At 39.3% G+C, this 14662-nt stretch overlaps 2 protein-coding genes across 3 annotated transcripts in view; one reads left to right on the plus strand and one right to left on the minus strand.

The window, feature by feature from the left end:
• The window catches only part of LOC105212593 (gamma-secretase subunit pen-2), a 303679-nt gene that overhangs the window by 67910 nt on the left and 221107 nt on the right, over positions 1 to 14662 (plus strand). The gene's annotated exons all lie outside the window — the stretch shown is intronic.
• Positions 1 to 14662, minus strand: part of LOC105212634 (uncharacterized) — a 123227-nt gene that overhangs the window by 6333 nt on the left and 102232 nt on the right. For both annotated transcript variants that reach the window (XM_029040393.2, XM_054233568.1), the window contains one exon: positions 26 to 3127. In XM_029040393.2, coding sequence (XP_028896226.2) covers positions 26 to 2429 — 2404 coding nt within the window. In that variant the 5' untranslated portion in view covers positions 2430 to 3127. The remainder of the gene's footprint in view (positions 1 to 25; positions 3128 to 14662) is intronic.

Raw genomic sequence — 14662 nt, forward strand, 5'->3', positions numbered from 1 at the left:
ATATGACAACTCCAAAAGGCCTTACTGTATTTTCGTTTGCGCTTCCGATACTCATCGTCACTGCCGCTCTGCCCTGACGGCCAGCTGGGCTTGTAGCGCTGCTTGTCCTTCTCGCGATCGCGCGATGAAGACTTCGTTGTGGTGCAGCAGCCGGTCGGCGCTACACTGGAACCAGTCGATGTAGACGTCATGCGATTGAGCTTGGCCGTATCCGCAGGTACCGCTGCGCCAGCGACAATCACACCATTGGCATTGCCATTGCGAAACCCGGTACCGTTTAGCGCAATAACCGCAGTAGTGCCTTCCGTAGCGCCGGTAGCCGTGGTCATCTGGTACTTTGTAGTAGCTGCTGAAGACGCTGTGTTAGTAGCTGTCGTAGCGTTAGTCGTGGTGTGCGAGGACAATTGATTTTGTGCGTTAGATGTCGCTACTGACGCTGCGCGGCCAGTTGAAGTGAATATATTTGTTTGTAAACTATCTACTAATTGATCACTATGACTAATATTACACGGCAATGTCCCGCTCACCGCGCCACCAGCCGCCGTTGCGGGCACAAAAGGCGCGTTCAGTATTTGTGGTGTCGGCAACAAACGGTTGCGACCCACGCCGCCGACTACTAACAGACTTGTGCTTTTCGATTTGAAACGATCGCCCAACATGAAGGCACCAACACCACTACCGCCAGCAGTACCGATATCGCCTGCTGTGGTTGGCGAGCAGATGGGTGCATGCAGCGACAGCGAATCACTTTGATTCAACAAAGTGCTGACTGTTAAATTGGCGCTCTCCTCCGACGTATTCTGACGCGAAATGTAACGCGAATAGGCGGACATGTCACCGAAATCACCCGCACCGCCGTAAGTGCTGTCCGTATAAGACACTTGATGTCGAAAGATGTGCTGTTTGGTCTGTGTGATCTTATTGCTGGTGGGGACCGTTGAGATTTCGCTACCGACGGTGGTGTAGGCGCCCGTCCTAGACGACGCGGTGTAAGGAACGGCAGTGGTGGGCGTTATTATATGCTTCGTAGTTGTTGCGGCCTGCATGGCATTGTCAATGCTGACGGTCGTTTGTGCCATTGGCGGCATGGGTTCCGCTGCTGGTGGCGGTATTGTAGCGATCAAATGTCGTGGCAGTACAGGGCTGCATTGTGCACTAATCGACTTGGCTTCTAGTATGCGCAAGCGTTTCGCCAGTCGTGCGCGTTCGTAAATGAGTGAGGCAGTTTCGTCTGGTATGATTTCGGCACCACCAAAACTAACCGTACAACGCGAGCTGCCGAACGACAAACTCTCGATGCTGTCACGCAACGATGTCAGACTATCGTCGGCCATTGTTGAGGTATGCAAGCGTGCGCCGGTGCCGTTTTCATAACCACTGGCCAGTGAAGTGGTATCGTATGTGCGCTCTATCAGCGAGACGGGTAAACCACCAGTGCCACCATTACCATTACTATTACCATTTCCATTTATGACAGACATAGAACGTCTGTGTGTGGGTGCACGTGAGTCGCCGGAGCCCGAGCTCGATGTCATCACTTCGGCTGGTGTATGCGTCTGCGCGCGCACTAATAAGCTGCGCCTCACCACAGTCGGCGGTCCGCCAGACGCACCAGCGCCACTTACATCATTCTTATCCGAAGAATTACTCAACGTGCTGGCTACACTATCATCAGCCGCCTGTCCGGCAGTCGTACCATGTGTCAGCTGCGTTTTAACCTTCTGCGTCTTAGTGAGAGTAGCACGTGCTAACTGTGAGCGATGACTGCCGTTCGAAGCCGAAGCTGATGTGGAGAATACCTCTATTTCATCACCATCCTTTCTTCCACCCGTTGTCTTTGCAGTCTTTGCGCCACGAAATCCAGTCGGAGACGCCATCATTGCGCCGAACTCACCACGCATGAAGACATCGGGTTCACTATCACCACGCAGCTTGCGCGAACCACCGAAAAGCTTCCGACTAAAAAATATGCGTCCAATGGACTTGCGTTTCATGCGCTTGGCACGCTTCCGCTCCTCACATTCGCGCTTGATGGCCATCACTTTCTTCTCTAGCAGTGTAGTGAATATTACTTCGTAAGTAAGCGCGCGTTGTAAGTCTTCGAGTGTATCATTCGTACTAACCGCCTTGTCCACCTTCATCAGCACACGTGGTGTTGGACTGTCATCGTCATTAGGCAGCTCGTTTACTTGTTCTTCAAGACCGTGTTCTTGGATTTCAATTTGGGATCCAAATACTGGTTCTTCGTTTACACTTTCAGGTGGACTTTTTCCTTCGACTACCACACTTTCGAAAGGCTTAGATTTTCCACCAAAATCTCTAGGCCGCTGTTCTGAACCCGCTTTGTCGAACTCTCCAACTTTCGAAGCTTCTTTTATCAACGTCCTACCAGTTCCTTTCTTCGGCCCATCCATTTTGTCTTCTTCCATGTTGTTTTCCTTATACCCTCTTTGGTTTTCTTTTCTTTACTATAATATGCCAATACTCTGTCTCTCTTTATTTAACATTCTCACCTCGCCGTCGAGTCTTTTTTGTTTTTTCTGCAGACTTTGCAAAAATAATATCAGCAGTATTGCAGCTCCTTCTTTTTCAATTAAATTTCTGTTTTTCTTTTGTTGTTGTTGTTTCTCAATAAGTATCTTCAATTTGCGGTTACTTGTACTCTCACAGCTCTTGTCTCTTCTGTTTGTCTGCCACCACATTTTTCGATTGTTTCATGACATCAATTTAGCTCCACTTGTTGTTGTTGTTGTGGTGTATTGCTTTGTGGCATTGTGTTTGTTGTGACAACTGTAAAACATTTATATTGCCGTCTTTACCCTATCTGTTTGCTCTCTCCCCTGCTGCGCTCAATAGGTTTTGGAATGTCATTCGTATTCAAATTTTTGTTCGGTTTTGCTGTTGTTATTTTTTGTTAGTGATTTATTACACTCGGTGCATATGTCGCCACATGTGTGTGTTATTCATGTCATTTCAATGGCAGCGCTTTCTTTTTTTCTATCCCTTCCTTTCTCCAGCTTTTGGTATTCTATTAGTTTGCGGTTCTTTGAGTGGCACTTGGACACAATCGCAATCACTCAATTCTTCTCTCAAGATAGCTCAATTTTCTGCGGCAGTTGTAGTTTATCTGAAAAACGAATTGGAAAGCAGTGTTTGTAACTAATGTCTTTGGAAGTGTTGCTATTAATAAATGTTTGGCATGTAATCACTTTGGGGTGTGTGAGCACACGTTCCTGTTTTGAAGTGATTTCCAAATTGAGTTATCAATTTCAGATTTCTTTTAATTTTTTTTTTTTTTTTGTATTTCAAAAGTGGTTCCTTCCCGCCTACAATAAATAGAGAACGAATGTGAGAGGTAAGACTTACTTTCATAAATCTTTACTCAAAGCAATAAATACCACAAAGAGCGGGTAAGGTTGACATAAGTTCGTATAAAACCAAACATCATTAACCCTAGAAGGTCATCGCTATTTTAACGACTAACGAAGAGGTCATCCCTCGTCGATTCGACGACGGCATTATTCAAAGTCCTTAATATATTATCCTAACTATTAAAACCTTTCAAAATCAATATATTCACATTACCTGCTTTATATATCTTCTAAATAAAACAATATCAAACAGTTTTTCTTAAATCTTTTATGAAATAAATACAATTTTCACAGCTCTGAATCATTCGGCTTTTGTACAAAATAAACACTCGCGTCGTCGAAACGACGAGGCATGACTTTCCAGGGTTAATATATCTTACGTATTGTCGGGGCTTATTATAATATATTTTTGGTAGTAAATGGACACGCAACGACAGCTAGTCTCTATCCGACAGAAATGCTTCGTAAAGCTGTTTAGTTCAATACCTATATTAAATCTTTCATTTAGTTTACAAATGTCAACCCTTTTAAGTTATATTTTCTGCCAGAAATCTTCTTAAAGCTTCTTTGTGTGATGTCTTTTCAGTATATACCTTTTTGACTTCATTTTTTATTACTTATAATTTTATTAAGGTGGCAATACTCCATAAAATTATTTTGTACTATCGTCTGTCTTAATAATACTGTATTTATTTATAGTTATCTGATGGCAAACCGTCTAATTTTTTGTGAACTATAACTTTTCTTAAATGGTACCCAATTAGGTTACATTATAATTTTTATGGATCGAAATTTAAAAATAGGTGGCAATACTCTTAAGAAATACTTTTGTCTAAGCTTTTGTCGGATTGCACTGGTCTGTCTGTCCGTCCGTCCGTGCAAGCTGCAATATGAAACTTGGTACACGCATTTCTTGGCACCATAAGAAGGTTAAGTTCGAAATCAGACCAATGCCGCGCTCACAAAATGGCGAAAATTGAGGAAATCAGATTATAACCACGTGACCTCCCATACAAAGGTTATCTTGAAAGCCACTAAAAATGCTTTAATTCAGTCAGGGGAAACACCAGAAACCTTAAATGTCATCATAAAGAAGGCACAGAAGGGCTGTCCTCAAATTGGTATATACAATTTTTAATGGGTGTGGCTCGGCCCACCATATCTCCGAAACTACTTGACCAATTTCAGTGAAATTTGGTTTGTAATATTTTGAAGATATCGGAACAGAACTTTGCATAAATACTACATTTCTAGTCGGAATATAGGTTTTCAAGGTTCCATATATCGAACATGAGGACCTCAGAGCTAGTAATATTTTTTTACCGAAAATATAGGTCCGTCTCTCAGATATTTTGAAGAAATTTGTTGGGAATATTTTTCTGCTAATAATATGTCTTCGTGCCAAAAATGGGTGAACTCGGGTCATATCTTCACCTAGCTGCCATATACCTAATTTTAGGGTTTCAAATTTCAATGGACATACATCATACTGAGAGCGTGATGGAATTTTGTTGCGTAACGGGATTTCGTTGCAATCGATCGATTACAATGATTTATGTTGCGGAATTTCCTTTCAAAGGACGTATCCTATATCCTTTCGATGCTTGCATGGATCAAGAAGGCCATAATTTTTGAATGGGTCTGGATTAGTTTTGTATCTAACAAACGTCAATTGTCAGAACATATTCAAAAATATTTTATTAATTAAAAATCTCCAAAATTATTTTTTATAAAGCAAAAACAAAAACTATTCTAAAACTAGCTTTAAATATTATGGGGAATCAACAGTGATCCTAATTTTGCATTAAAACAAAGTAATCTATATAATATATATTATAGCCAATTAAATATTCCCTACGGTCTTTGGCTTTTAATTGAAGAGCAGAATATTTAAACATGTAAATCTCCAAACGATTGCCAATAAACGCTCATTAATCAAATTAAATGTCAATGCAAACTGAACTGCATAAGCTACTTGCAATTATCGGCTCATTTGTGCAATCTTGCACAGCATGTACGTATGTGTGTGAGTGTGCGGCAAGCAGGTGCACTTGCAATTTGCCACTTACAATGCAACATCTTGGCAATTTCCCATAGACTTCGTCAGCCGACAGAGTTGAATATACCCCAAAGGCGTGCAAGTCAAGTTAGCGACACATGCTTTAACTATGCATGTAAACAGCTGTGGCACACACACATGCACTCCCACTCACACACTCTCAGCCTAAGCGCCGTCAGTTATCTGCACATCAAATGATTGTGGGAAATCCCCAACTGCATGACTTGATTGTGTGTGTGTGTGTGGCGCAGGCAGCCGCAGGCCGCAAGACTACAGTTATTAGCGTTGCCACAAGTTGAACCAACGACAGCAACAGCAACAACAGTAACAAGTACACAATAAAATCAACAATATACTGCGTATGTACATATGGTTGGAAGCGACCGCCAACAGCTGTGCCACGTTGGTGTCAGCGCGCGCCAACCGTTGCACTAACGGGAAATCTGGCAAGTTCAGTCATTCAGGCAATCAGCCGTGCGGGCGAGAGCGAATCACTGATGCGTTTAATAATATTATATTGTGCCAGCTGGGAGATAGTTGAGTGATAAATCTGTTTTTATTGGCAAACGAAAGTAAGACGCATATATTGGAAGTGTGTGGTGGAAGGCAAACTCATATGATATCAAGATCTTGCAAAAATCCAGTAAGATAAATGATTTGAATGTATATTTTTAAACATTTACATTATCGAAAGATCTGGGTTACTTCTGATGAAATCAACGTTGTTGTAGCGCTAAGATAAGAGATTACCCGGGATAAATTCCGGTTCCAACATATAATAAAAACTGCAACCTAACTTCCGATCTTTCTCTTGACATGAAAATGGTTCTTGTATAATCCATATCATTCAGAAATCTTTTAGGCCACTACATTTGTCGGAAAACATCTATAATAGCGACGAAACCGTCAACAAATGTAGTTTAGATGAACCTATGGTGTAGCATCCAAAGAATACTTAATTGATTGGTGTCCAAGAACTGAGAAAACAGTAGAGTTGTGGAAAGGTTTCTGTTAAACAATACTTCCATTCACGAATCACAGTCAATCGGATTATCTATATCATTCCTCAACGAATATATCCTTCGGACGAAAGTAAATATATGGTTAAGGGTAAACGAGATTCGCCGTTTCGCAGTTGTATATTTTTGTAAATTTACTGTCTATAATAACATCTACTATAACAAATTTGAAGACTTCTGAACCAATCATTTAACTAATGGAAAATCTTATAAGAAAGTTTGGACTTAAATTACACGGTTCTACAAGGCTTACTTGAAACTTGAAAATTTCCTAACTTCGCAATCTGGTAGTCTCCGAATAGAATAGCTATAAATATATTTTATCCGATTTTACTATTTGACATTCTGTGTTATGTGACTGCATGTAGAGTAGGCAAACTATTATTATACTTGTTGTACCTTTAAATTTTTACTATGACTTTGAAAGAAGTCCTTAGGTTAAATAGCTATATGGGTCCAACATGTCTTTCAGAATTGATTATTTGGATTAGTTGAATGAGTGGTTCCCCGAAATAATTATACTAAGTATATTTAGACATATCGAGAAAGGTGTTTGCAATTGGTGTTTTAGAATGGTATTGACGGCGGGTGGAAAATATAAACAGTGGCTCTATTTGAAGACCATGCCTTTCCCTATCTTCCTTGCTTTCTCTTTTGGTTGTTTCTGAATATACTACATATAGCATCTTTACAATAAACGATGATAGATACTGTATTCCAAAATATATTTTCATAAGATTTTTTCTAAAGAGGCAAATCCTAGCTCATAGAGATTTCAAATAATTCAGATTTTTATTAAATTGATTTGGAAGGGTTTCTTTAAAGAATTGTTTTAAGTGTCAGTATCATATTCATTTTTTGAAAAAATATCACGTATTTATATCTGTATTTATCCCGGTTCGGAACCACTTTAATGAAAATTGTCGTATATTTAAGAATGTATTGAAGAAACTCGAATAGAATAAAATGAGAAGGGTTACCAGATGTTTTCAATTTTTTTCACTTGGTAAATTCCAATTTAATTTAAAAATATGCAGAATGCAAAAATAAATTTTGGTAACATAAAAAGTCTGGAGTTGCCACCTGACATTAATTGCATTTTTTTTAAATCAATATTACATTAGAATCTTACAATTTAATGAGGCTATAAATAACTGTGTACTGATTTTAGATGACATTTAGGTTAAAACGGCGTTGCCGCACTTATTAAATACTAGCTATACTTCGTCCGCGTGGAATAGTGATTTTAGGCTTTGTCCGCGTCAATTTCTGTTATCAAAGAACTTCTGCGTAAATTTTATTTTTTGTTTTATTTTCTGGTGGCAGAAGAACATATTGATTTTCTCCGCAACCTGATCTTGACAACGCGACATATAATTGGCCATGTGAAAAGCAGTCTTGGCGTAAATCGATCCCCAAGTGTTTAAATGTTTGCCCCTGCGATTTATTAATTGTAACGGCGAAAGATAGCTTAAGGGGAAATTGAATTCTTTTAAAATTAAAAGGTATATCATTTGGGATCGTCGGGATGCGAGGTATAAGTACTGTTTGACCAACTGCTGGACCAGTCAAAACGATTGCAACGATCACGTTATTGCGAAGAAATTTGACTTGAAGTCGGGTCCCGTTGCATAAATTAGGGGATTTCAGATTTCTAAGTAAAATTATTGGGGCGCCTATTTTTAGCTTTAGGGAATGTGGAGGAAGGCCACTTGGGTTCAAAGAATTTAGAAACTCCTGTGCGTAATGGACCACATCTTCTTGATCCATTACATTATCAATAGATGTGTATGTGACTATATCTCCTTCAAGTTTATTTAAAATTATGTCTTTAATTTCGTCCACGCTACTGTTTCTTGCCGCCAATATTGCCATTTGACACATCCATTTTTGATCTTTATTTTCTATTTCGCTGATGTCAGGGTAAAATTTTAATATTAAATCCTCAATGTTACCTACTCTTACTCTTAAATCGCGGTAAATTCCAATTTTATTTTGAAAATTAGGTATTTTCCCGTCTCCTACTAAAAGTAATTTTGAAGGGAAAGTTATACTACCTCTCTCCAAATGGGCTCTCATATTTGTCGATAATTTTAAAATATTTACAAACTCCCATAGAGGATAACTTTTAAGGCAAGACTTTACAATGTCTGCTCTAGTTCCACTTACTATTACGGGTAAAGTTTGTCGAAAGTCCCCAGCAAACATAACATAACAGTAATCCCACCCCTGATTTCATCACAGCTTCTAAGATCTCTAAGGGTTCTGTCTAGAGCTTCTACGTGAGCTCTATGGATCATGGTACATTCGTCCCAGATTATTAAACTGACATCTTGTAAAACTTTTCCCAAAGGGTCATTTTTACGTATAGAGCACGCGCTATCTTTCTCTAAAGAAACAGTTAGGGGCAGTTTAAAAGTGGAATGAGCTGTGCGTCCACCTGCTAATAAAGTTGCAGCGATACCTGACGACGCTACTGCTAAGGCTAGCTGTCCCTGAGACCAAACTTTTGCTAATATAAGATTAGTAATGAAGGGCTTGCCGGTCCCACCGGGAACATCCCAAAAAAAATTCTTCCTTCATTGAAACGAACACTTTGCAGAACACCATTATACGCTGTCACCTGGTCATTAACTAATCTTGGTTCATTTTGAATTATATACTCATTTAATACATTTATATCATGTGGTTTTCGTAATGCTACTTCTAACGGGTCCAAAAGCGAATAATTTCTTTTTGATGCAGGAAGCCCAAATTAGTTAGGGATTTGTCGCAATTTTCATGAATTGTATCTGCAATTATGATTAGTCCATCATTGTATACATCATCATTATATGCTAATGTCATATCCTGATTCTCATTACGCAGTCTGTTTAATATATCTTCACATAAAGCATTACGAAATTTATTCAATAACTCTAAGGGGTCGGATGGTTGGCAAAATATAAGGATGATGGTAAATAATTCCCTTAATTATGTAGCTGACTCGGATAAGACAGCATCGGACATGGTATTTTGCCAATGTTCATCCCCCTCCAGTACGCCTAATTCCTTGCAAGCGCCTTAATAAGTTTGGAAAATAACACCATTCACGGTGTTCAAATGACACTGGACCGCGAACATATTGCAGTAACATCTATACTAATATTATAAAGCTGAAGAGTTTGTTTGTCGCTTTCGGAGCGCAAGGAACGGAAGCCCTCAAAGATAAATAATTTCCCCCGTTTTTTACACATTTACTACTGTTTCTTCGCTCCTATTGGTCGCAGCGAATAGGCTAGCATATTCCTATAGCCTTCCTCGATAAATGGACTATCCAACACAAAAAGAATTATACAATTCGAACCAGTAGTTTCGGAGATTAGCGCGTTCAAACAAACAAACAAACTCTTTAGCTTTATAATAGTAGTATAGATTCAAAAGTCTTTTTAATGAAAAGTTAAAAGTGGTCACATTACATTGACTCCGAGACTTCGAGTTGACTTTTTAAGGACATTTTTTTTTTTAATTAATGCATTTTTTGATTTGATTCAAATATAATAAAGAAGTAATGACGGAATTATCATCCCAATTATTAAAAGTATTTACACTACGCACTGGAGAATCGAAAATACTCCTCTCCTTACATTTAAAACTTTTGTAAAACTATTTTCTATTTATATGTATACACCGTTATTTCTATGCACAAAAGCAGCTGCCATTTAAATAGTTTTCCGTTATGTGCCACCAGCGCTAACTAAGCTAATAAGTGGCTTTTAATATATACACATATAGATATATATTTATTTATATGCACCTACACTTATTCGCGCCGTGCAACTTTTACGAACAGCAGGTAAAACAAAGCAGCAGCAACAATAACAAGCGTGATAACGCTAAAGTATCATTTAAAATTTGAACAGTTGCCAACATTGTTGCAAGCACAGCTGACACAAACACGCAAAATTGTGGACACCAACAACAATAGCAACCAGAAAAACAAAAACACTAACTGAATATATTGCATTTGGTATGAGAGATGAGGAAGCAATAACAATTATGATAACAATAGGAAACAACAACAACAAGAACAACAATGAGTTGTGGCAACAGACAAGTGCACAACAACAATAATACAGCTATGAAGCGAGTTCATAGCGAAGACTGCTGCGGGCGTTGGTGATATATGTGTTTGCTTGTCTTTGGCTGTGTGCGTTTTGCTGTGGTATGCCATGGCGTATGAGCAACGCGCGGCAATTATAAAGTACGAGTATTTGTGTTTGTAGCTGTGTCTGTTTGTGTTTGTATGGCAAGCGTTTGAATTATTATTTTTTTGAAGCATTTAAACACACGTGTTCATATTTTGACATACAATAACTAGTTTATAAGCGTCTTTGCTTTACAGCTGTAGATATCTAAATAAACGCCTCTTAGATAGTTATAAGTTAGAGGATTGACATAATCATTGTTGATACTGCTATTCACTAAAAGGTATTAATGACCTATTGAGTGTGTATGTGTTTCAGACTATGAACATGAAGCTTTAATTAAGCTGTCATTAGCATTTATTTAACGATTTTATGAGTTTTCGCAAGGGACAGTGTGACTAATACACTTGTTTTCGCATTTTAGTTAAAGTTGTCATCTAAGAAACTCCATAGGGTCCCATTGCGACAGAAACAATCTTAAATATTTCTTTTATCCATTGTAAATTTCTTTAAGATTATTTTAGGACCATTTCGTCCTTATATTATACTCAGATATCTGAATTCTCGTTTTCTTCATTACTATGCCACTGGAAAATTATACAGCACTTAAAAGTATTTTTTCAACATTATATTTGCTTTGGCCGTAAATATTGAATGATGAACAATTTTTTCGATTCGATTTCTTCCTCAAAACGATATCAAAACAAGAAAAAACGTTAACTTCGGCTGTACCGAAGCTAATATGCCCTTCACAGGTGCATTTCTTTTAGTAACTTTAAACACATAGTTACTAAATCTAAATCTAAAGACGTAAGAAAAAGTAAGTAAAACAAAGAAAACATTTTACTAATTCTTTTTAGCCAGGTTGTTTGCTAGAAACATTAAGGTTATATAGTTAACCGATCGGAACAATTATTTCGGAGATTAAATTATTTCTATGAACAATAACTCACACCAAATTTCGTGAAGATATGTAGTAAAATGCGGAAGTTTTCCATACAAGCCCTTGATTCCGACCGTTCAGTTTGTATGGCAGCTATATGCTATAGTGAACCGATATCGGCAGTTCCGACATATGGGCAGCTTCTTGAAGAGAAAATAACAACTGCAAAATTTCATAACGATATCTTAAAATCTGAACGACTAGTTCGTATATATACAGACAGACAGACGGACATGGCTAAATCGACTCAGTTCAACATACTGATCATTTATATATATACTTTATAGGGCCTCCGACGCTTCCTTCTGGGTGTTACAAACCGCGTGACAAACTTAATATACCCTGTTTAGGGTATAATTAATCATATGAAGGTTTACACACTTTGTTTTTCGAAATTATCCCTATTCATCAAAAAAGGCTGAAAAAGCTTACATTTGTTTACTTCAAAAAAAAAAAAACGCTCAAGCAAGCTCAGGTACAGTTTAAAAATTGTAGCTGCGTGTGAAATGACTCTTTTGATTATAATTGTTGGAGCAGAAAGATTTGCAATATTTTTAGTGAGATGTCCTTCTGTAGAATTAGCTATAATAAGATCACATGGCCTATCCTAGTCAAAGCAATACAACAGTTTTAAGTTTCATTTTCGAGATATTTATAATTAGCTGGATGATTACTATTCAGTATAGAATACACGCATAGTGAAACCATAATTTTATTGTTCTATTATTTTATATTACCGATACCGAGAGCTGAAGAGGGAAGCGAGACGCATCTGCAGACAAAAAAAGAAAGAGGCCGAAATGCGTGAGTACGAAGAGCTTGAGAAGCTGGCAGACAGAGGGAATGCTCGAAAATTTTATGAAAAAATGAACCGACTTAACGAAGGTTTCAAGACCGGAGCATCCTCATGTAGAGACCAAGGTGGTAATCTGGTAACCGATGTCCAGGGCATACTGGGATTATGGAGGGAACACTTCTCCGACCTGCTGAATGGCAGTGAGAGTACAACACCAGGAGATGGCGAACCCGATCCCCCAATCGATGACGATGGAACAGATGTTCCATTACCCGACCATGAAGAAATTCGAATAGCAATTACCCGCTTGAAGAACAACAAAGCAGCGGGAGCCGATAGATTACCGGCAGAACTATTCAAATACGGCGGCGAAGGACTGATAAGGTGCATGCATCAGCTTCTTTGCAGAATATGGTCGGAAGAAAGCATGCCTGACGATTGGAATCTCAGTGTGCTCTGCCCAATCCATAAAAAGGGAGATCCCACAATCTGCGCCAATTACCGTGGGATCAGCCTTCTAAATATCGCATACAAGGTTCTATCGAGCGTACTGTGTGAAAGACTAAAGCCCACCGTCAACAAACTGATTGGACCTTATCAGTGTGGCTTTAGACCTGGAAAATCGACAACTGACCAGATATTCACCATGCGCCAAATCTTGGAGAAGACCCGTGAAAAGAGGATCGACACACACCACCTTTTTGTCGATTTTAAAGCTGCTTTCGACAGCACGAAAAGGAGCTGCCTTTATGCCGCGATGTCTGAATTTGGTATCCCCGCAAAGCTAATACGGCTGTGTAAGTTGACGTTGAGCAACACCAAAAGCTCCGTCATGATTGGGAAGGACCTCTCCGAGCCGTTCGATACCAAACGAGGTTTCAGACAAGGTGACTCACTATCGTGCGACTTCTTTAACCTGATGCTGGAGAAAATTATAAGAGCTGCAGAACTAAACCGAGAAGGTACAATCTTCTACAAGAGTGTACAGCTCCTGGCGTACGCCGATGATATTGATATCATCGGAAGCAACAACCGCGCCGTTTGTTCTGCTTTTTCCCGCATGGATAAGGAGGCGAAGCGAATGGGTCTGGAGGTGAATGAGGACAAGACGAAATATCTCCTGTCATCAAACAAACAGTCGGCGCATTCGCGTCTTGGCTCCCACGTCACTGTTGACAGTCATAACTTCGAGGTCGTAGATAATTTCGTATAGCTGGGAACCAGCATCAACAACACGAACAATGTCAGCCTCGAAATCCAGCGCAGAATAACTCTTGCCAACAGGTGCTGCGAATACCGCAGACGATGGAATGATGAGCTGTACGAGTTATACGACGACATTGACATAGTTCAGCGAATAAAAAGAGAGCGGCTACGCTGGCTAGGTCATGTTGTCCGTATGGACGAAAACACTCCAGCCCTGAAAGTGTTCGATGCAGTACCCGCCGGAGGAAGCCGAGGAAGGGGAAGGTCTCCACTCCGTTGGAGGGACCAGGTGGAGAGCGACCTGGTTACACTTGGGATCTCCAACTGGCGCCGAACTGCGAAGGAGAGAGAGAGGTGGCGCACTATCGTCGATTCGGCTATAACCGGCTAAACGGTTGCAACGCCAATCACATACATCACATACATTATTTTTCTTCAACTCTATTCCTCCTCATTGTTCTTAATCATTGAATTACATTTGTCTCCACTTCTCTCTCGATCCCTTCTTTCTTCTCTTTGCTTACTCTTTCATCTTCTATATTCCTTCCATCCTTTATCTTTTTCCTTCTTTCTCTTTCCTCTACTTGTTAATTTATTCTTCTCCATTCCTTTTCCCTATCTTTATATCTCTCCCTCCATGCCTCTTTTATTTTTTATCTATCCATCTTCCGCCTTCTCTTCCTTTTGCTGTATTTCTCCCTTTTTTCTTCTATCTCTCAATCACTATCTAGACGTATCACCCTCGCTCTTTTTAATTAACTTTAAAATTTAACAGCAGCCACGATCGCCAAATGTCACTCTCTCAACTTTTAAACCACTCAACAGTTGATTGCATACATTTAGAAATAAACCACTTCATAGAAATTAGTAAATTGACTTCTTAATCACTTTAGTCCATGTTCCAGTTTTTGTGACTCCCATTGCAGTTACGCTTGCTTTGCATTTATAATAAAATTTTTTGTTTGTTTATTGCCAGTAGTGGTGGTTGATGTCACCGATGGTTTGCGGATACATACATCAATTACCAAGTAACTGAACTTAAAATGCTATTTCACCAAATGGGAACAAGTATTTCTCTGCG

The sequence above is a fragment of the Zeugodacus cucurbitae genome, chromosome 6 (assembly GCF_028554725.1).
Source record: "Zeugodacus cucurbitae isolate PBARC_wt_2022May chromosome 6, idZeuCucr1.2, whole genome shotgun sequence".
In the NCBI taxonomy this organism is placed as follows: Eukaryota; Metazoa; Arthropoda; class Insecta; order Diptera; family Tephritidae; genus Zeugodacus; species Zeugodacus cucurbitae.